The sequence below is a fragment of the Thermobia domestica genome, chromosome 9, assembly GCF_964235325.1.
Source record: "Thermobia domestica chromosome 9, izTheDome1.hap1.1, whole genome shotgun sequence".
Classification (NCBI taxonomy): domain Eukaryota; kingdom Metazoa; phylum Arthropoda; class Insecta; order Zygentoma; family Lepismatidae; genus Thermobia; species Thermobia domestica.
This window is the reverse complement of record NC_137462.1, coordinates 127,873,872-127,898,510: the sequence shown is the minus strand read 5'-3', so window position 1 is coordinate 127,898,510 and position 24,639 is coordinate 127,873,872. Positions and strand designations below refer to the sequence as shown.

The 24,639-nt window shown below is 35.2% G+C and overlaps 1 protein-coding gene across 1 annotated transcript in view; it reads right to left on the bottom strand.

Annotated features, from left to right (window-relative positions):
• Window positions 1-287: 287 nt before the first annotated feature.
• The window catches only part of LOC145694113 (uncharacterized), a 63,906-nt gene continuing 39,554 nt past the window's right edge, over window positions 288-24,639 (bottom strand). Inside the window, exons 2-3 of the mRNA XM_081770232.1 lie at window positions 13,137-14,111; window positions 288-471 (exon numbers count right to left, since the gene is read on the bottom strand). Of these exons, the coding sequence (XP_081626358.1) occupies window positions 13,152-14,111 (960 nt within the window). The 3' untranslated portion in view covers window positions 288-471; window positions 13,137-13,151. The remainder of the gene's footprint in view (window positions 472-13,136; window positions 14,112-24,639) is intronic.

Genomic DNA, 24,639 nt, shown 5'->3' with positions numbered 1-24,639 from the left:
TATATATATATATATATATATATATATATATATCGATTTCTAATTGACATTCTTATCTGGAAATCTGAAAGAAACCGATTGCAACTCCCGTATTTTTCTCTGCAACATCCTTCTTTCCAAACATTAGATTCGGTTATACATTTTGCGCCAGAAATATGGTACTTTAAAATATTATTACCGTCGTGTTAGTAAAAGTACAAAATATTTTCCAAATTCTTACGTAAAAGTTAAGGAAGATTAAATAACATAGCAAAAGAAAGAAACATATTTATTATAAAATACAAATATTTATAAAAGTTCTTTTTTTTTTCAACTTGTACATTTTTAATAATAAAAATGATATTGATGATGATGATGATGATTAAATGAGTTTTACTTATGATGTATTGTGTCTTCTCTTTAGTGATGTGGTGACTTCTTTTTCTAGTTTCAGGTATACATTGGATGATATAAACTATTTCAGGGTGCTATCTGAAAAATACAAAGAAAAGAAACATGTTAGAATTATTTTTCAAATGTATAAACCAACTCGGAAACATGAACCAACTTGTAAACAACCAAAACCGCCACTGTATCAGTAGGTGCTTTAATGATTGTTGAGGATGTCGTACATCGAGAACCTCTGTGATGGCCAATTTATTATCAAGACTTATTCGAACTAAGGCCATTATTCTTCTAAGGGCTTGTACTTAGTAGTTTCACGCTAGCTCAGATTTTTGCACTTACTAGAATTCAGATACGCTATCCGCAATGAGACCCGCACTAACGCCATCTCGCGTCCACATACTATATTGGGCTCACGCTTGCTAGAGCTGAGACTCACTATCCTCAATAGAGCTCACTGGTGTTCGAGCTCACGGATCTCGGATCGTGCTCGGTAAGAGCTCAGACTCTGGCTAGAAATCCACTTAATACAAAGTGACCAGACGTCCCGTTTTAGCCGGGACAGTCCCTTTTTTCCAATCGTTTTCCCGTTTTTTTCTGATTCTCGAACGGGACGCCTAAATGTCCCGTTTTTAAGTAAAAATGACCAAGTTGTCCAGTAATTATTATTCAAAATCGTCAATGTTAGCGTATGTGCCTTTGGCGTGGGAGGCCCGGGTTCGATTCCCGGCGGGAGCTCATGTGGTTCGGATTCCACGTTAATCAGTAGATCCACGTCTCATATAGCCTCGCTGCTGAAAAGGGACGTTAAACTCAAAAAATCAATCAATCAATCAATCAAAATCGTCAATGCAAATTCTACTCTCTTCCGTACCAACACTCGTTGCCAAGGTTCAGCCGTGTCTAGAACTTCTGAATTTTCAAATGAGAATTGAGTGGGAATTCTGAGTGTTCAACTAGTTAAAAGAATTGTTGGGTAGAACTTGCAATCGGGAACCATTATTTGTTGTGTGGTATACAGTGTTCGAAGTGGAAAAAAAGCAGAGGCGGTATGTTTTATTACGATTTTGACTCAACATACCAGCTATCGAAATGTTGAAATACAGTGAGAGTATGTTGCCTAAAAGATTGCATTTTTATTTACATAATGACTGAAAACCACTGGAGAGCTTCTGTTTAGTTACGAGGGGGCTGGAGGGACTTTGATCCCTCGCCAACAACTTTCTAAAATAATTTAAAATATCCTCTTATTTTGAATTATAGAGAATTATACACGAAAATTCTCAAAAATCGAATTTTTATATTAATAATTTCCTGCGGGAAAGCTCCCGGACTCCCCATTCGATTGAGGGGTATTACAAACTCCCGGAAGAATCGCTTCCACAGCAGACACCCCCTAAATCCGCTCATGACCAAAACATGACATTTATATGAATTAAGAGAAGACGACACACACATACATACGAAAGAAACGATTCAATATGGCATATCAAAATATAAACTAGATGAACTCCTTTGAAGACACCTCATTTTAAAAACAAAAGGTAGGAAAAAGATAACAAAAATGTCGATGTTGTCAGCTTAGTAATTATTTCTACAGAAGAAATCTACTCTCCCGTGACAGTATGTCTTGATCACTTAAAATCCAGATGCGGTATGGCATAACACCACATACTGTCTCACTTCGACCACTGGTGGTACACGTAAAGATAGAAACGGTGTGTTATGACTCTTACTTGTGTATTTTGTAAATTGAGAACACTGCTGAGTCCCAAAATGCAACCTGGAAGTCAGATATCGCCCCCCCCCCCCCCGTAGCCGATTCGTATGCGTCCCGTTTTTGCAAGTGAAAATTTTGGTCACCTTGACTTAATAGCACTGGTGCTCACCCGTGTTCGCACTCAACTATTAAGCTTGAAACCGATTAAGCCCAATAGCTGAATTCTTCATTCTAGTGTCGTGCTGCTATAATAATTATCCTCCAATCACGTAGCACTACCGCGTAAAGAAAGATAACAGCGTTTGTCATTGGCGATTGACTTCGTGTCCTTGAAATTACTCCGTTGTTGCCGTTTATTAAACAAAGTCACACGCTGTTAGCCGTAACTGATTGGAGAGGTTCAGGGGCGTGTCCTAAATTGCAACACAGCAATAACTCCATGTGCTTCCAAGTCAGCGCGAGTAAACAAGTGAATGGTACCAGGTAGGAAGTTACAGCGTAGACATTTTCGTAGAAACTACGAGTTCTAGCAATATTGTAGCACTGCCTCCCTGGAGTTTATTTCTCAAAATTATTAGTCTACCACTTTGCAAGCTACAAGCTACAAGTTTAAATTTCACAAGTTTTTATAATTTCAGTTTCTGTCTAAAGTTTTCCATTCACTTCTGAGCGGGACATCGTTGTCATTACTCACCTTTATTGTGTTGAGCACGATTTTGCTCCGAGACTAAAGGAGACGCATGATAATAATGGAATGAAGAAAGTGGAAAGAAACAGGAGAACAGCGGGAAAACCCACTCACATGATGTTCGTCTACCACAAATCTCATTTGGTGGGAGCTGGGTTCGAATCAGGAACCGTACACACTTGAAGTGGGAAGTCTACCATTGAGCCACCCTTTACTGTCATTTAACTAAATCTACAAGTAGTTGGTAAATGAACAACAAGCCAAATACTATGTGAAATGCTGCCGATTTGACTGTTTCTATAACCCTAACATTTGTTCGGTTTTAATTCATTCGAAAATAGCAACAGAATTGAAACTAAATATTTTGAATGTAATAAAAGATTTAAAATATATTTGTCTGGCACGTTTTCTAGCAGTTTATCAAAGGATGATAAAAATAATTGAATGGTCAAATAATATTGAATTCTCGTGCTAGGTCCATGAACTCGTTTCAACGACCAAATATTATTTATTCATAAAATTATGTTCAGAACCTATTTTGGTCTGACATTCATAAAGCTACAATGATAACTACTAATATTAATATTAGATAAAATATCAGATAATAACTAGTAAATAAAGAACAATACATTATGATTGAACTAATGGTTTTAGATTGAATTCCGAACACTTCGTCACTGTTTGGGAATGCATGTTACAAAATTATTCCAAACATCCAAACAATCAGTGATTGTATTTATTTATTTTTGTTCTGATTCAGAATAAGTTTATACGAGGGCGGGGTGAAAAGTTCTCGACCTGACCCAGAGATGGCACTCCAATCAGCAAATTTTTATTGTTCTTGCCTGGGGTTGCTTTTCAGTTGTTCGTATAACAAGTGTCAACCTGTTCTCTCAAGTAGTTCGTGTGCAGGCATTGTTGCAGTTAGACGTCTTGCGTTTTAGTTGTGAAAATGGATAAACTTGAATATCGTGCGGTAATCAAAATTTTCGTTTTGGTTGGATTAACCCCTATAAAAATTCATCCGAAATTCACAGAAGTTTACGGGGACTCTGCTTCTTCCATGTCAACCGTTAAAAAGTGGGCAGGTGAATTTAAACGCGATCGCACATCCCTCGAAGATGACCCACGTGAAGGAAGAGCGAAAAGCGCACCCACACCGGAAAGAATCGAAAAAGAGCATGATATCGTGTTGGACGACAGGCGAGTGAAGGTGAGTGAGATAGCTAAGAATGTGGGAATATCGAAGGAACGGGTGCGAAACATCTTGCACAAAGAACTAGAGATGTGAAAGCTCTGCACAAGATGGGTGCCGCATTTGCTGACTGCCGACCAATGCGAAATCGATTTTTGAAGCAATCTTTGGACCCATTCATAAGGGATTCGACCGATTTTGTGCGGCGATTTGTAACAATGGATGAGACATGGGTTCACCACTACACGCCAGAAATGAAACAGCAGTCCAAGCAGTGAATGGAAGCCGATGGTGCAGCGCCGAAAAAGCGAAGACGATCGTATGGGCCGGAAAGGTCATGCCACTGTGTTTTGGGATGTGAAAGGGATCCTGTTAATTGAATACCTTGGAAAAAGGAAACCAATTACAGGTGAATATTATTGCAACCTTCTTTACCAGCTGGACGCCAAAATTCGTGAGAGGAGGCCTGGCTTGAAGAAGAAGAAAATTTTCTTTCACCAGGACAACGCACCTGTGCACAAGGGTGTGTTGGTGATGGGAAAACTGCGGGATTTAGTGTACGATTTGCTCGGCCATTTCCCATATTATCCTGATTTGGCACCATCTGTTCCCAAACTTAAAGAAATTTCTTGCTGGGAAGCGCTTCACATCGAATGAAGAAGTTGAGAGTGTCGTGGATGACTATTTTCACAACCTTCCAGACTCACTTCCGGGAAGGAATACTGATGTTGGACAAACACTGGACCAAGTGTATTGAAGTTACGGAAGATTATGTCGAAAAATAAAATAATTTTTGAACTGAAATTCGCAGTCTTTTATTGTCAAGCCGAGAACTTTTCTCCCCGCCCTCGTAGATATCAGAATTTGAAACATTTAAAGGTAAAATTAAATACTTAATCAACAGAAATAAATATTAAATAATGAGTTAGGAAATTAAATTTAAACGTAAGTGATATCTCACAGAACAATACGTAGAATCCACGACAGATGACGTTAAGAAATTAATATATATATATATATATATATATATATATATATATATATATATATATATATATATATATATATATATTAGATTCTATTGGTAGTGTCCATGGCTTAGCGAAAGTAGCAGATTTACATTTCGCACTTATACACCTACTTAATTATGAGCTTATAGACTGGGTCGGCCATAAAACACACGTCACCTATAGTTTGGAATATGTAAAGTCACTAACTTACGACATATCACTCGAACAAGCAGTAACATAACATTACGGAAGCCATTTAATCAATAGTGACAGACATACCATAATTTATTGTGATTCTTATATAGCCTACCCGACATAATGAGCTGTAATATATATATATATATATATATATATATATATATATATATATATATATATATATATATATATATATATTGCATAAAAGGCAATAAAATTTACACAAGAGTTATGTGCATCGTGTTGTATATGTAGGCCTATATTGGAATCAGAGCAGGTGTTGAGAGTGTGCGCGATTTCCATCAAGGTACGCTGTTCACGTTTCTTAATGAAACATCCCGTCGTCCTGGTAGAAGTAACTAATATATTACTGCTGGAGATACCTACTTCTGCCAGAATAACGATGATATTCTCCGTCACTTGCCTCAGTACTTCTCTAGTGTTCCTCAGACAAAATTTAACGGAGTTTGTTCATATACACCCTGTCCTTCAGTAAACATAAGAGATGCTAAGGTAATAGGATCTTGGAGGTCACAATCCTTCAAAGATGATGCGGTTCGTAAAAAAAAAAAAAAAAAAAAAACTGCCGATCAATTCATGAACCACTAGACTTCTAGCCTCTGTCGGCATAAATGCTACCACCTAACGAATTATCAACACACTATTCAACTTCACACGGCCCATGAATTAATATATGGTAATTTTGTTCTGATATATGCATTGACTGTAAAACTATTAGCAAGTTCGTCGGGCCAGTTTTAAAAAATCATCCTCTATAATACAACCCTTCCGTCACAATAACTGCAATTCATGATACTGGCTAGAAATGCTTATAACGAATATCGCCGTAATTATGACCCAGCAATCCTTCTCTTACATTGCAGACACATCAAAATGGTTCAAAATAATTGCAGACTTGTGAAAACGCTCATTGATCACCACTGTAAATAATCTTGTAGGCAAACTACATCCAACGAAATATTTAGTAAAAATTTAATCAAAATTGATTTAACTACTCACTCATTGATCTTAGCAGTACACCTACTTCAAATACACAAAATGGTTTGTAACAAATTTTCTTTCATGAATAACGCTGTTGCGACAAAAGCTTCCTTACCGAAAAGTCACACATTGCAATAATCCATGGAATCTACACTTACTAGCAACTTATGATTACGTCCTTGAATACATAACCCCTTAACATATCCTAATATACCAACGGAAATAACAGTAGGATCTAGTAATTCGAAGTAAGTAAACACACCAGCTTTGGACAAAATCACATCAAAGAGACTAACTACTTTCCTTCTGGTAAAACCTCTATCCCATCTACGCTAAAACCTCTATCTCATCTCATTTCAGTTGTCCGTCTGAAAAATAATAGGACTGGTAGCATTGACAATTTATTTCTATACCAAATACTTGTTCCTATACAAACTAAATAGTATCTTCTTCATGCTCTCTCACTTCTTCATCAGTCTCAGTCACTTTTCTTATATACTGCTAGAAGGATTCTGCTGGGACGTTTTGAAGCTTCGTCAGTACGGCCTTCTTGGCAGCCTTCACTCCCTCAAAGCGGATTCTCTTGATAATCCCCATCAGTTTGGAGAATGAAAGAAATCAAGCGTTCCGTTTGGATGATGTCCCGACAGATCTTCATGCAGCATTTCTTCTGATTAACATTCAGCAGCCATAGCATCCTTTTCTCCGCAGATCTTTTGCATGCCATGTCGTCGGTGATAATCTTTCAAACACTATGTTTTTTCATGTTCGACCAATTGGCGATCATTCGAACAAAAAGTCAGCCAAAAATCACCACACAATACCTTAATGTCAGTCTGCTTGTTGAAGGCCTCTCTCCTAGGGTCACCTTCCACTTCTTCGTGTCGCCCTTGAACCTTTCATGAGACGCAAAAATACTTGTATGTAACGTGATATTCTCTCCGAAGTTTACGAAGTATTTCAAGTGTTTCTGATGAAAACGTATGAAAATGTTCAGGTTGATTCGTTACTCCATGATAATTATTTGTAACATCTTAATTATCTGCAAAGGCAAATGGGTAAACTAAACCATATTATTATGAAAATGGTTGCAGACAAGAAATCATATTACACGACTAAATAAACAATCTATCACTATTTCGTCCATATCCCACGTATCCAATGAAGTCCTGATATTTTTCGGACAGTTCTCGCATATAAGATTGTTCTTCAAGCGAACCATCTCATAAACCAGGAAGTCTCGAGAGTTCTGTGTTTGTTAAACCTAATAACAACCAGATAGTCATAGCTACAACCATCCAGTTAACTTCTACTGAAGAAAATACTCAAAAGAATTCTGTCATTACGTCAAATTCCCATTCACCACAGTCCCCTGATCTACTATGAAATCAAGCAGGTTTAAATTTTAAACATAATTGATCACACTTTAGTACATTAATCAGTAAATAATTCAGTAAGAGCCTCCAATCCTGATTTCTACTATTCAACCTACAGGAAGCATTTGATAGCATTTGGAGTCGTAGCTTAATTTATATTTTATTCTAAATTATCAAGGAATATCCCAAGGTAAGTATATCTATTATTGTATACTATTGACATATTGGAGATGCAACTAGTCGCCTTTATGGGTTAACACAAGCAATCAATAAAAATGTATAACTTCTTCTCTATCTGGTTCAATCGCTGGAAGCTTAAAATCAATAGAAATAAAATAAAAAAACATTAGTCACTCAACCATGGAAGGATCGAAATTGCATATGAAACAATATTCCATTACTAAACATTCAGGATCACTGAGTTCAGATACAGGGTATCTGGTAAGTTAGCGTACCCCTGAATTTGACTATTACATAGAAAAAGTCAGTAATTTTAGTTGTGGTATTGATACTACTATTTTCATGGTCATAGACAACAGTCTAGTGTCCACACTTCCATTGGCTATCTGGTATCCCTCAGTTCAGTCACGTAAAGTGTTTCAGTTACGATGCCATGGCTGATGTGACTGGTTGCAATTACACAGTTCAGGGAAGATTAGTGGTATGTGAATGGGTGGAGAAACGACCATACATACGGCAAACAGTGGCACAGGTAATGACTACCTCTAGAGGTCGCTTTGACAAGGAACCACCTTATAGAACAATTCTGTTCGATTTAGAGAAACGTTCGTTTCCTTCGGTATGTGTAAGAGACAAGCCGCGTAGTGGACGTAAAAGTACGGGTCAGGAAACACGTGCTGCCGTCACTCGGTCAATTGCGGTGTCTTCAACTAAATCGGTTCACAAAAGTTCAGCTAAACTGAATATATCACATTCAACAATGCATTACCACATTAAAAGAGATTTCCATACAAAAGCATTTAGATCGACATTGGTGAATGACTTATCTGACAACGACATGGGACAGCATGTTGAAACTTACTATACTTTGTTCACACGATTTCCAAATGTTGTGTGTCGCTCACGAGTGTTATTTTCAGATGAGTGTTCGATATATTATACTCCACACAGAAAAAAATAGTTGTCTTCCGGTCTAAGGAAAATGCTCATTATGTACAAGTTGGGATGAAACCAGTCTTATGATATGGACCTGAATGACATCAGCATATTTGTTCGAGTCTATTTTTCGGACAACTATGTGAATGAGCATTCTTATTTACACATGTTGCAAACGTGGTTAATACTTCAGCTTCAAGTGTGGGAATAGCAGAATAAGGATCCAACCCATTTTGCTCTTCAGATATGTTATTTCCGTAACGAACACATTCAAGACCGCTGCGTTGTGCCTAGTTTATGAACATCTCTACCCTAATTGATATGGCCCTCCACGAAGCGTAAACTCACAGCATCGGAAACTCATTGTGGAGAAACACCAAATCACATGTTTTGCATCGTCGGTATAAAGAGACCCATACACGCAGATACATGCATGAAGAAACCTTCCAACATGTATGAAAAATGATAAAACCACAGGCAAGTTGATCGTGTATGGTCTCGTTCATGCATGTTGAAAGTTTTCAAAACCTTCTGTAAAGATGCAAGATGGTTTTCCCGTTCTTCATGCATGTTAACCGTGTATGTGCTCGTTCATGCAAGTTGGTTGTTTCATATTTAGGTCCGCCAATCACGACAGCGGAAGAAATCACTTGACTCTTTCCTTCGATTCATATTTCTAGTAAGTTGGACAGCAAGTTGGTACGTGTGTGCACAAGAAATTCTTCCAACATGCAAGACGAAACAAATCTTTCATGCAAGTTAGTCATGCAGGTGTGTGGGTCTATACAGTGTGGAGAATTCCTTTCGAATGATAACTCTTCAGATGTTTAGAAACATGTCAATGACGTTATGAAGATGAAAAATCATTAACTCTTTCTTTGCATTGATTTTTCCACCTGTTACACTTCATCTTGAAACACAGAAAATGTTGACAAAAAATGGGTGATGTAATGTTCGATTCTCTTATACGAATGGCCATGGACGCCGATGTTTTATCATTACAATGTGTTACATCTTATCACAAAATATGATCTCACACAAGGGACATCCCTATCACCACATCTCTATTTCATTATCCGTATAACATTTTATTCTAGCCTACAATTTATATATATTTAGCACAATAAATAGTAGTATGTATCAACAAACAAAACAAAACAAATTAAAACTAAACAGTTAAACGTTTGTACATTAAAACGGAATATAAAATAAATAAAACAGCCTCTTCGAACTAGATTTTTTTACGTCCCACGGTTATGCCGGCTAGGTTAAAGGAGATGGTGATGATGAGCAATGAATGAAAATGGTGGAATGAAGAAAGTGGGAGGAAACGGGAGAACCCCGAGAAAGCCCCCACACACGCTGGTTGTCCACCACAAAGTTCACTTGGCGGAAGAAGGGTTTGAATCCAGAACCCCATGTAGCAGAGGTGAACGTTTTACCACTGAACCACCGCAGCCCCTTCTTCGAACTAGAGTAATAGCGTTAGTTGTTTGTGAGATACGTTTTTCACTTTGTTAGATGCAATCAACTTTAATTACTCATTTCTTTCTGGTATTGTCGGCACTTAAGAAGCATATTTAAAAGTAAAAACTAGAAAAATACACGAGGTAAAAAAAATAAATAAAAACAATATTATTTAAAGACAAAAGAATGTGAAAGGAAAAATTAGATAGTCATATACAACTGTTCACTTATTTTTGCACTGCACGCAACAATTTGATCGAGAGCATATTCCCAACTCATATAAATCCGTTGCACATAGTCATTATTAGACTTTCTCAAGCTTTCTTTTCTTTTCTCTTCTTCGTAACTTACTTATGTTTATGAACCAGATCTCTATATGCTGATATAGCATAATACTATCACCATTGTGTTAGTATATATTTTTCTGCCAAAATTATTTGTTTAAGATCCTACAAACCACCTAAAAATATAATTAAATATAGAAGATAAAAAATTCTTGTACGGCAGGGACAATGTAACTGTCTCCTGAAAACTGAAGGAAAAGAAAATAAGACATGAAGTTGCTTGGTTTGAAGTATAGCGTTCATTTAAGCACTGAATCAAACCAGGTAGACACGGAACTGGAATCGAACCAAGTCTTCTAAGTTTTCGAATGGTAATCATATTTTTTTTTATGAGAAAATGCTTGTCCCAACTCAGATTCTTTCCATTTAATAGACTGAAATAGTGATGTCGTCATTTCCTCTTCGTTACCATGGTGATCGCCATGTTTTTTTTTTTTCTAAACAAATGTATGAAGCGATAGGAATGCTACAAAGTATACTGTTAATAAGAACACACAGTTAATAATAATTTTAGAATATTTTGAAGACAAAGTAAAGTTGGCAGGAAAATATACAGATTAAGAATATGGGTCCACTATATTTAGAAAATTTATGAGTGAAATCTAGTAATTAACGAAGTAACATATAAGGAACCTTTTTGTACAGGGGTCACATCTCTAGGTCATCTGATAAGATAGAAATTGCATAAGTAATGCCAGTGCCATTACCACGTAATGTACAATGAACAAAAGCAACTATACACAATGTACAAGCTCTAAGGTACAGCCTGATGAGCTGTCGTCACAATGAAAATGGAACAAATATACGATTTGCCTACAAGGAAAAATAATTATCTACTTTGAAAATGCTTTTAATTATATTGGCGCATATAGATATTTTACACAAACCCTTTAAATATAAGTGCATAATTACAGTGGCTACAAAATAAAGAAACAATCGATCAATCAAAACAAAGAAACAAAAAATGCAACAAATAATATGCGTTCAGAGAATTTTCAAGCTGGACCAATTTCTGATCGGTTAACATGCATCGGATCTTTCCTTATATGTCCTACTTACCTTAAAATATATATATACTGACAGTATAACAAGAAAACGTCCAATTCTGAGTGGTTCAGCATTAGTTTTAAACACTGTTTCTGAAGACCTATACGTTTTGAATGTAATGTGTGATAGTGATAGTACTAAATAAAAATTTCCCAGAATTATTTAAACTTAATATCCGATAATAACTAAGTTAAATATATTTTGACACTTAACGTAACCTCCAAGTGTATAAATCATAAACTCTACGCTATTAGGTGAAACGTTTCACTTTGAACGCTTGACCTACTTAATTGCTTGCTTTTTCTGTTTTGGTAGTTTGATTCATTGGAATAATTTTTTGAACATATACAAGTATTTCTTTTACTCTAATGTTTGCAATCCGGAAGTTAACACGTCACTGTTTTCGCTTTATACTTAGGTTCTTAGGCCATGTTGTTTAGAAAATGAAACTACGATCACCATGGCAACGGGACGGATGTGACATAACACTATTTCAGTCTATTATTTCTCAATTCGTTTGTATTCTAAATTGTACGTGATTTTAATCCGACAGAGATACGAACACAGAAACTTCGTTAAGAGTATCCAAGCTTTTCAGAGAGAATCGAACCTCGATCCTTATCGCGTCATGAATATCAACCTAATGCCTCAGACCATTTGAATAGATCACACTAACATATTGGCACGAAGGAAGTCTCAAAAGGAAGACAAAACGAGGATGGAATGTCAGGAGTCTAAACATAAGGAAATGAAATGAAATCTTTGAGTTTTACGTCCCACGGTTATGCCGGTTAGGCTAAAGGAGACGGTGTTGATGAGTAATGAATGAAATGGCGGAATGAAGAAAGTGGGAGGAAACGGGAGAACCCCGAGAAAACCCACGCACACGGTGTTTGTCCACCACAAAGTTCACTTGGCGGGGGCTGGGATCGAACCCGGGACCCCAAGCACCAGAGGTGAACGCTCTACCACTGAGCCACCGCGTGACAGGGAGGAATGAAAAGTTGTGACAAAATTACCGAAGAAGATAGGCCTATAACTTACTCGTTAATTTTAGTAAACATTTTGAAATACTATATAAATGTTGATGCCAATGTGCGAATACACCACAGTAACAAGAGCAATAACCCTCTGTTTTGGACATTCTTCCATGTTCTGCAAATTCTTTTCAGGAAATTAAGAAATCTCTATGCCTGTCATTGTCTAAGACTAAACTTTGAACATCTTTATTGAACGGTTTCCAAATGAGTTGAAATTGGCAAGTTTTACTATATGTAATAAAAAATCGATAAAATTTTAACACCATAATTGGTTTAGAACATTGGATCAAAAATAATGAACTTGTCAGTCTCAAATAAATATAGTTTTGTGTTTGTTTCAAGACACACACACTACATATATAGATAGAAATAAATGACAATGTCATCTACTACTACTATTAGCTTTGCCGCTCCTATTTTTTTTTTTATCATACTCTGTGATCAATATCTATTAATAACTATAACTCCCTGTAATTTCACATTTTGAGTATATTCTTAAGCAAAATGATGGTAAATGAGTTCGTACACTTAGAAGAAAAATAAACTAACCTTGGTGTTACGATTTCAGCCTCCTCGTTCTTCAGATTTTCCTTTAACTTGTCTTCCTTTACGTGCTTCAATTCTGTTGCTTCCATATCCTTGTTGGTCTGATAAGAAGTTCTCTTGACTTCCAATAAGATCTAGATTTCCTAAAGTACTAATCAATCGTAATTGATTTCCTGGAAATATTCCTTGGACCCCTGCTAAACCTGAATGGATTCCTCCACCTTGGCTACCACCTCCTTGTCCACCACTTCCGAAGTTATCTAAAAGAAAACCTCCCTGTTGGCCACCTGTAAAGAAGCCTTGAACACCGTGGCTTGTCACGAATCCTTGCTGATTGGTTCCTCCCTGTTGCTGTTGCTGCTGTTGTTGATTGCTAACAGGTCCTCCTTGACTGATGGGACGTCCTTGAGGCCTAAAGAGACTAGATCCAGCATTGAGACCGGAAAAGTAGCCAGAGATGCCACTATTAAATCCTCTTCCAATGCTACTGGAACCACTCGTAAACCTGCTTCCAAACAAGGGTCTGCTACTACTAATACCTCTGCCTCTATTGGTGCTTCCAGATCCAAAAGTCTGTGGCCCAATACGACTACCTCCTCCAAAACCTGGTCCTAACTGTGGCGCTGGAATCGTTTTGATTGCTTGTGCTGATACTTCAGGACTTGCTGTACCTACAACTGGTGGTGCTGCAACTGGAGCAATAACAGGAGGTGCAATGGCTAAAGCACTATAATCAATCGGAGTCATCACATGGGCCACCACAGGATATCCTACACTGTAGACTAAGTTGTGAGCTAATGGACTATAGGCGACGTAACTCATACCTCCGCCGTACCCAAAGCCTCCATATCCTATTCCAAAACCTCGTTTTTCTTTTTTTGGCGAAGAAATGTCCTTCTTCTTCGTAGTTGACTCCTTCTTCGTTTCTGAATCGGCGGTCGTGAACGATGCTAATATTGCAATCCATATCAGCAACCCCTATAAGGAAAAAATAAGTAAACAATAATAATCGTTTACGGAATCCTATTATAAATTATGTAAAAATCCTAGGTTTTTTTTTTCGTTTAGAGAAAGTTTTCATAAACAGAATTGTTAAAGGTAACGTAATTGATAATATTTTGGATTTTGGTTTTGAAATCTAAATAGAACAGTCTAATTTGATACGGTATGCTTTCGAACGAAACGTGAACTACAATTTGACATGATCATTTGCGAACATCGCTAGCTAAAAAGGATCATTATAAGCTGCAAACAATCTTACGCAGCTATAAAATTACAACTTGATGTAACAACCTACAGCGGATTCCTGCAAAACCTATTCCTCTTTTCCCTGTAATTTCAACTTTACCTTCAGTGTCGGTTTCGGTACCATAACCAGAACCAATGCTCTCACATTAAAATAAATAAATAAATAAATAAATAAATGATTTCGGTACCGAATTTGAAACCGCTTTTAGCAAGAAATACTTATAGTTTTCGCATCCGGAAATTTTTGTTCTGGAAAATGTGTTACGTGTTTGTTAACAGTTTTTATCAGACAATATTTACAGTTTCCGCGTCCGGAGATTTTTCACCCCAAGAAAATCCAGAAGTACTCATTTACGCCTATCGCTTCGTTACTGTTAACAACCCTTTAATAAAGAAGAATGAATATTATTAAAGACCAGGGGGCGGATCCAGGGGGGGCAATCGCCTCCCCAGAAGCGGAAACTTTCTTATTTTATATATAAATAAAATCCATCCCAGAGTTGGGAGCTCATAAATGTAGTTCTAAGTAGCAGTATTACAATCCACCGTCCCCCCCCCCCAGATGTCCGTCCTGGATCCGCCCCTGGTAAAGACCAAATAAAAATGACATCATTAGTACTATTTTAAAAAAATGATTTTCGTATGTTGTTCTAGGAATGGTTTCAAAGAATTATCTATCAGCCAGATATATCATTATTTGATATGTGTCACTCGGATGTCGAATAACTTAACCTACTATACTTGTGCGTTTGTTGACAATATTTCAAAAAAGTATTCTGTAAAGAGAGTATATATAAACGACCACTTTACACTGATAACCTGCTGAATGATATGGTCCCAATTGTATTGAAGCATGAAAATAAAATTCTTGAAAAATGAGTTACGGTGGTTGTGGTAGAGAACCGGCCTCAGTTAATTCCGGCCTACGTGAGCGTGTAGCAGATAATTGTCCTGTCCATGGATTTTCTCGAGGTTTTCTCGTTTCCTCCCACATTCTAATTCCCCCAATTATTTCATAATCATTCTCTTTCACTGATTATGTGTCTCCTTAATGTAGAGGGTATAAATATAAAACGTAAAAAATGATAGTTGCGGGCCTGGAGAGAACTATTGTAGTTAAAAGCCTCATAGTGTTCACAACAATGGTCCTGGAAATGCAACGTTAGAGCAAAGAAAGGCAATTGGCTAGATTTTCGAAACGAGTTCAATTCTTAGAAATATATGTCAAAACAAATTTGCTTACTTACCCACTATAGTATTTTAACATATATATACTGTAGTTAATAAAATTTTGCAAAGTGCATTTTGTTTTGCATGAAGAATTTATTTGTAACAAGGTGTATATATTCACGACTTTGTTTGTATATTGGTTTTTTGCCCTCCTTGGAAAAAACTCCTGCGAACGTTTCTTACTGTATATCTCCATTATTTTTTTAAAAAATTTATTAAAAGCTATTCTGCCATTATTTGCAGGTCACTTGCTACAACTAAGAAGCTTCCATGCTCCACGGTCTTCCGCTAACCTCTTCGCCTTCACGAAAGATTTTTCTGTTTTTATATCGTCCATTAATTGTAGTCTCCTTCACCCTCTCCCTTTCTTTCCTGCCACTCCTCTCTAGCACGTCCCTCATGATACAGTTCCTTCTTAACCAATGTCCCAACCAGTTTCTCTTCCTCTTCTTAATAATACATTAAATTGTCCTTTTCTCCCCCACCATTTCTAACACCCTCTCATTCGTTTTCCGCTCGACCCAACTAATTCTCTCCATTCTTCTCCTAAATGCAGAATGAAGAATACAATTTGTGAATAAAGAAATACCCTAAATCCCAAGTTCTTTGTCTTAATAAATAAGCCAGTCTCAAGTCGTGAACTTGAGCCTCAGCAGAGGCGGATCCACGGGGGGCGATCTGGGCGATCGCTTCCCCCCCCCCCAGAAGAGGAAACTTTCTTATTTTATATATATAAATAAAACCCACCCCAAAGTTTGGAGTCCTTAAAAGTAGCAGTATGACAACCCACCGCCCCCCCAGAAATCGGTAGTGGATCCGCCCCTGAGCCTCAGTGCGCCCTTGTATCAAAATCCTGTGACCGCATATGCTTACAACCACTAGTGGAAGTGAGATGATGAAAATCACTACGCCCAGTGGAGTATGTAGAATTTCATCAGGGCAGGTTCAAGCCTTTCAATATATATATATATATATATAATATATATATTAATATAGTAAATATTTATTTTTTTCACAATGTCTTGTTCAAGGGAGTTTTAAAACACGGACCACCCACTAATCACATCATCACGTCATAGGTAATTATGGCTAAAATTCAGTACCGTTTCTACCACCATGCCGAACCACATGTAAAAGATCTTAAATTGATGAAAAATTTTTATTGATTCAATTAATCTTAGTGCTTTATTTGGTTATTTTCTTGTTCACTTAAATTTGATTTAAACTACTCGTTGAGAAAAACAATATAGATTATAGAAAAAATTATCACAGGGCTGTAAATGAAAACCATCTGGATCTTGTTTTCGTTTTGATAGCTGAATTTAATAGTTCTTGACTCGCTGATTCCGAAAATGAAGTCCGTTTTTCCTCACCACCCTAGATTTTTCCGCAAATTGATTTTGAAAATCCAACCCAATACCACAAAATTTGTATGTATATATTAAATATGGGAACAGAAATACGAAGAAACTATAGAGATGTCTGTACTGAAATGTGAATCTGAATGAATATAAACATATTGACTTACAAAAATATTTTCATTCCTAAATATATAAAATGCTCCTGCTAAAACTATACTATCATTTAAAAAAAAAAAGACATGCTTTTAATAAAAGGAATTCATTTCTATCCTCCTCCAGCTTTAGAAAGTTATGCCTTCTCTCGAGGCAGCACTGTAGCTATTAAGAGATGTCTGGATGGTAGAATGGATTTTTTTGTAGAAATAGAAAACATAGTGCAACTAACAATAAAGAAACGTGTGGCTAAAACAAACACAATTTTTCTTTCTTCGTTTTTGTAATATTTTGATTACTTATAGTCTTAGTCAAAATTTTACATAATCACAATATGTGACATTTAAACAGGATTAAAGGGGCTGGATAGGCTTATTTACACTTGATTGACATTTCTATAAGAACGATTTAAAAAAAATCATAGGCAGAATATTGCAAACTACTTTTACTGTTATCATTGTTTTTGTTACGAAAATCAACGGGTTATGTTTAGCAGAAGGGGTCCAGAAGCACGTAAAAAATAAAAAATTTACAGGAAAAATGGATGATGCAAGTACTTACACCTAACCAAATCTAACCTAACCTAACCTAACCTAAACTAAGCTAACTGAACTAACCTAAACTAACCAAATATCAGTAGAAATAAGGAAAAATGTATTATTTTTTGGAAAATTATGCTGGACCCCTACACTAACATAATGTGACATAAATATATCTAACCTAACCTAGCTTAACCAAAACTCACCTAAACTAACCTAACCTACCCTAAAATAACCTAATGTGAAAAGAAATTGTCGAAATTCTAACATCTTTTAGAAACAATTGGTGGACCCCTTCTGCTAAACATTAGCCAAATCAACTTTAATTTCACTTTATTCTATGAATGGGAATGTGTTTCCTAATTGATGAATGCTCTGTGATATTTTGTAAATTATTCATTTTAATTGTCATATTTTGTCGATAGATTGTACTCTTAATAACTTTAGTTTTATATTTTACATTTCAATAAATGTTTCAATATTTTTTTGCATACCCGAACACCCATAAAGGTACTAAAATTACTCTTGAATAGAACAAATTGTTTTTTAAGATTAATTTCTAATAGTTTTTCTACTTAAGTTATTGCTCATCTACTACTATATGCTTTTTGAAGTTTATGTATAACTTGCATATGTTACATCATGTTCCCAGAGCAAGATTTAATTGTGTTATCTTATTAGGTAGTTTTTTTTCTTTATATAAGTATGTGAACTACCTTTCTTTATGAATTGATGACAATAAACAGATATCGAGAAACATTTTTTTTTTTTTTTTTTTTGCAAATATCTCTAATGCAACATATTGTGCCTATTCACAACACTTTATCAAAACAGAACGTGGTTCAAATTTACTATTACTTCCTATTTCAATACCGGTTTCAACGTTCATTGTCAAGAACGAAAATGGTAACAGATAGCGAAAAATGTTTTTGCAGATGATTCAGTGTCTCAAGAAAAAGCAGATCACGATTATTCTTCAACACTCTACCCAAACCGGAAGTGGTTGAAATTTACTATTACTTCCGGTTTCAAAATTGATTTACGTAGAGCAAAAACGGTAAATGCTATCAAAATGTGGTTTTTGCAATCGATTCAGTATTCCAAAAATATGTCCTTTTCTCCGTTAATCCTGTACTCAAACTGGAGGTGTTTAACTATTTCCAGTTTCAACTTTATTCCCATTGAACGAAAATGGTAATACAAAGCAAGAAACGCTTTTTTTTTTTTTTTTTTTTTTTTGGCAAACGATTCATAGTCTAAAGACAACATGTCATGACTATCTGCAATACTCTATCAAAATCGGAAGTGGTTGAACTTAGGGTCTACTAGTACTTCTGGATTCAGATTTTCATAGAGAAAAAACTGTATAAGAAAGTGTTATTTGCAATCAATTCAGCGTCCCAAGAATAGGTTCTATCCCCTCCATTAGCCATTTATTAAAACCGAAAGTGGCTCAAATTAACGATTTTGATTTCAAGCTTTATTCTATCGCCATAGAACGAAAGCAGTAAGGGATAGCTAGTAATAGGTTTTTGATATTTGATTCACACAGTCCGAGGAACATATTCTATATTTGATTTTATTACTCTATTACATCCAGTTTTTTAGATAGATCCTATACTACTTCAAGTTTGGATATTGATTTCGCATAAAGTGGAAGTCTTGTTTATACACTATGAAACGGTACTCACTTGCTTAAACTTCCAAACTATGTTATGCATAAGTGTCGGAAGTCTTATAAAAAGGCTTTGTCCATCTATCGACATTGTATAAAAGAAAAATAACTGTAAGAGATATCAATTTTTTTTTTCAGTTAATTCAGTGTCTTAAGTATAGGTGCTATTTCCTCCGTTAACTTTATATTCAAACCGGAAGTGATTCAAAGTAGACATTTTCTGTTTCGACGTTTATCGTCATAGAACAAAAACGGTAACAGATAGCGAGAAGTTGTTTCGTGGAAACGATTCAGTGAATCACGGCAGAGTACTGTGACTACCCCGAATACTACGTAAATACAGGTGAGTTCTTGAGAAGTGATTTATTTCAGTATAACAACATTCCATTATAACCAATTAATTTCGAAAGTGCCCAAAATTTCGTTACATAGATACTAGTTTTTTTTTTCTGTAGTGAAGATTACTATATATCGTCATATGTGCATTTTATCATGTTTTTGAGTTTTGCGATCTTCCCACGATTGTGCTCTTTAGGCTAAAGAAGACGATGAGAAGTAAATGATGATAATGTAATGAAGGATGAAAGGACATACATAACACCAATTGTGCCGACCAAGATTCAAACCTGCGACAGGTTGATCTTGTTATCGCCAATCTAATATAATGTCACGTGAAGCAGTTTACGGCATGATATTTCCTGTATTAATATTAAAACCGGAAGTAATAGTAAATTTTACCACTTCCGGATTTAGTAGAGATATTAGAGTGGAGATGAGACATACTCTTGGAACACTTAATTGACTGCAGGAAAGAGCTTCTTGGTATCCGTCAGAGTTTTTACTTTACAGCAATTAACAGTAAAAAACAAAAGTGATTCATATTTGCAACTTTCTGTTAAATAGAGCTGGGTTAATAGACAAATGGTACCCATTCTCAGACCGCTAAATCTATTCCAAAACACCAATCCTCGCTGTCTTTTATCAGTTTTGATCTATTTAGATTAATATTGAAACCAAAAGTTGCAGTGGATTTATATCACTTCCGGTTTTAGTACAAAGTTAAGGATAGACAAGAAATACAACAAGAAATAGACAAGAAATATTCTTGGGACTATTAATTAATTGCTGGAAACCACCTCTCGCTACGTTTTACCGTTTTTGTTCTATAGTGATCAACATAAACACCGGAAATAGTTTATTTATACCACTTCCGGTGGATGTATCTCCTCCATAAACGAATTCAATTCCTCTCGATTGACTTTGCACATCCTGGACAAAGTTGGTGATGATGCATCAAGTAGTTCTTGAGATTTTTGTTTGTCTCCCGGACAGACTGACGGACACATTGACAAAGTAAATATTTTTTTTAAGCTAAACGCCTTTAAAAGAATGTATGTAGGTATAATACATAGAAAGAACTGTAAAATTACTTCCTTACTTTGTTATGCACGACAAAATAGCTGTTTGTTGATCTTCTTAAGAAAGAAAGAACAACAAAAATGACAGTGTCCAAGCATTGAGGGACTTTTTTTTTTTATATATAATAGAGATCATTGGCCTTTGAATAACTGAATTAAATATTCAGTGAGTTCACTAATTGGAGCCAATTATCGTTAAGTGATCTCACCACTTTGTGTACATGTACATCATATACATATAAAGAGAGAAAAGAAGAAAATTAAGAAAAAAAAGAAAGAAAAATGGAAAGTGCCCCACCCAAAACCGAAATGTGACTGCCCAGAGTATTCGCACTAGAAGAGAAACATGCACAAAAAATAAAAAAAATAAAAACTTTTCCTTTTTTTTAGAAAAAAGAAAATAAAAAAAAGTAGAGCACTTTTATACACAGAAAGCAATTACTCATTCAATTTTCCCTTTACATTGGTTATATTAAAAAGATGCTATTGTAGGTGTCCACATCCTTTCATTTTTAGCGCCTTTGCCTTTCATTTGATCTGATTCATAAACAAAGAAACATTTTCTGAAATGATTATTATACTGTAATTTCAAATTATGAATAATAAAGATTCGATTGCGTGTAATACGCAATAAATATATATGTGAAAGCGTACGTGAATCTATCTATACACCATAATTGATTAGTAATTTAAAACAACCAAAAGAAACAAAAACAACAACAAAAAAAAGTTTCTAGAGTAAAATCAGAATAATGGAAACTCCAAAACAGAAAATGAGTTAAAAGACACACACACACACATACACACACACAGCAATTCATGTAAAAGTAACCCGTTCTTCCAGAAAGCGAAAGCTAATAAAATATTCATCATTTGTGCATAAGTTTTATGGCTACCTAAAAAAACACCTTTCTCTTACGCATTTCAATGTATCATATTATTACTTTAAACAATAATAATGTGAAAGAAAACAAGTGTTTTAAAACTGCTAAAGGAAGGAGTGGGTTTATTTTGATTTATCAGTTTCAATTTCTATTTTGATTTGTAAGTGTTGAAAACCATTCATCTTCTCTGAAGAAAGCTCCTTCTTTTAACAGCTCATGATTTCTTTAATCGTTCTTTTTCTCTTTCTTATTAAAAATGAAGGTCATTTGACCACAATCACATCTCCATATTAAAACAGGTGGAAATAAATGGGTGAAACAATCTCTAACCATACAGCTTCATGTGTATCCTAAATAATGACAAGAACTCTTTGAGAGCGGGTGGAGCGATTACAGAGGACAGATCTACAATTCTGATTTCAGTTTGGATATTGGGGGGGGGGGGAGGCACAGATCAATCTGAGATGTTAGGTTTCCCTTTTCTTATCAAATTTTCCTTAGTGTGTTGAGTGTCCAATTTCTATGACAGAAATTATATGATAAGATTAATTTGGCATATTTAAAAAAAAAAAGTTCCAATCGCATTTGTTTTAGCTGGAGCTCATGTGGTTCGGATTCCACGTTAATCAGTACGTCCCGTCTCATATAACCTCGCTGCTAAAAGGGACGTTAAACTCAAGATGCCCCACTACTGGCCCTAACAGTTTTGTTTGTTGTTAACCTGATTTATTTTATTTACTTTCAAAAATAATACTTAATCTAATATGTTTATGTTATGCATTTCATAACAGTTTGTTTAATTTCCCAAAATTAGAATTTCCTAAGTTATTTAATTTGTTATGTTATTCTTTATCTGCACTATAATTACACATTACTTAGAATACTTATTAATAAAAGATAAAATGTTTGATGAAGAAGAAGAAGAAAGATTTAAGATTTAAATTGAAAAGAAAAATAAATGCAAAAAGAAAAAGAAAAAACAATGGAAGTAATATATATATATATAAGCTGAACCTGCGCTCTCTACACAGCACATCATTCGCATACAGGGACGTACGCAGGGGGTGGGTCCTAGGGGTCCGTACCCCCCTCCCCGAAATCCGGACTTTTTTGTAAATTTAGTCTAATTTTAGGGGCAATTTTACAATTTTTAATATAATTTAGCATTAAATTGTGTTTGGACCCCCCCCGAAAAGCTTTGGACCCCTCCCGAAATAAATTCCTGCTTACGTCCCTGTTCGCATAATGAACATAAATCTCCTTCTCATTTCTCACAACATATGTACATGTCCCTTTACAGACATAAGTGAAAGACGTATTGATTTAAAAAAAATCGGCAAGGGGTATCATAAAGGAAAGATTTTTTCGATTATTTTTTCTCAATATCTCGCACCGTTTGCAAGATTTGAGCCTACTTCCAGTTGGAGTTTCTAATTCATGTATGACCAGTGTTTTCTTTCTTCTTGCATGCAGTATGTAATAAGCAAATACATTGCAAATACAATTAATTATAATGTCAATTATATATGGTGTTCATTGGGCAAAACACTCAAAAAATAAAGATTTATCTTAGACTCGAGAAATTGTTGTCCTTCCTTTTTCATTATTATTTGGCCATGAAACAAACTTCCGAGACGTATACAACCCCAATATACAACAATATGGTGTTGGAATGTATAACGCATAAACTATGATGCTTTAGTTCTTTTTTTTTTTTAATTTCTACATTTCCAGTGTACCCTAAAAAAATGTAATAAAGAAATAATGGCCATGTTTTTTTTTAAAAAAAATATTCAATTAGAACTGGACAATCTACGCAAAATTTCCAATCGATCAATGAAAACGTCATCTTTCTAGAGCCTGTAGTTTCCGAGATCTCATTGTCGAAAGGATTGACCACAAACACATAAACGTCCTCAACATATAGCTTAAAAGAACTCCAAAGATAGAAGCACAATTCACACGTATTGATTTTACAGAAAGCTTATTAAAATACAAAGGCTTTGAACAATAATTTTATATCATAAACTTTATGAAAAAAAAATAGTTAACTAATTTAGACTATTTAAAGTACAAATACCTAAAATGTTTGTCTGTGTTAAATGGGAAATCACACATAACCGTAAATGAAAGATTTGAAAGCTAAAGTTATAAGTTGAAGCTCAGGCGCTTTTAATTGCTGTTTTAGCATGTCCAATCGGTTCGTCAATTAACAAATGCATAATGTATAAAAAAAGAATTGTTAATGTTTCAAATATAAAACTGAATCAATTTTGATTACATCGAAACGTGTTAAAATGGTGTAAACTTCGAGTTGAATTTATTATAAAAAGGTCAACAGAGTTTAAACGTAATACTGTCACATAAAGATAATTTTTTATACTTTATTTACTGTTTAAAATTTAATAATTGTGATGATAGGCCTAACTGCGATCAATATGTCGTACTAGAAAGTTCCTTCTAGGAGCTTAGGCCCTTTCCTTTACCGTAGGCCACCCAAAATTAAATAAAATGTAGAAATAGTAATCAATATATATTTAAAACTTCAAGTCAAAATTCCTGGGTTTCCAGCTTCTGTTTCTGTATAAATCCAATATGCTTAGAATGCACCATGTTTCCTCCTTGTAACAGTTAAAATTTATCATACATACATGTCGGCCTATTAACCATAATTGATATTGAGGATGTTATAAATAATTTTCTTATGGATGAGATATCTTATCCGACTGGAGATCAGCAGATTTCAGAACTTAGTGATACTAAACGTTAGTCTTTTAGATTCGAATCTTAACATGTGAAGTTGGGCAAGGTTGTATTAGTTAAATGAATATTATGAGCTATGAAAAATATGTGCAATAATTAAATAAGAATAGTAATTATAATATTAACTGGCTAAATGATTTGTAGAAGAGAAAGTTTGATCTTGTCAAGGGACAAAAAATATGATGACAATTGAAGATAGTAAGTACCTGTTCGTTCTGCTGCGAAATGTTAAGAT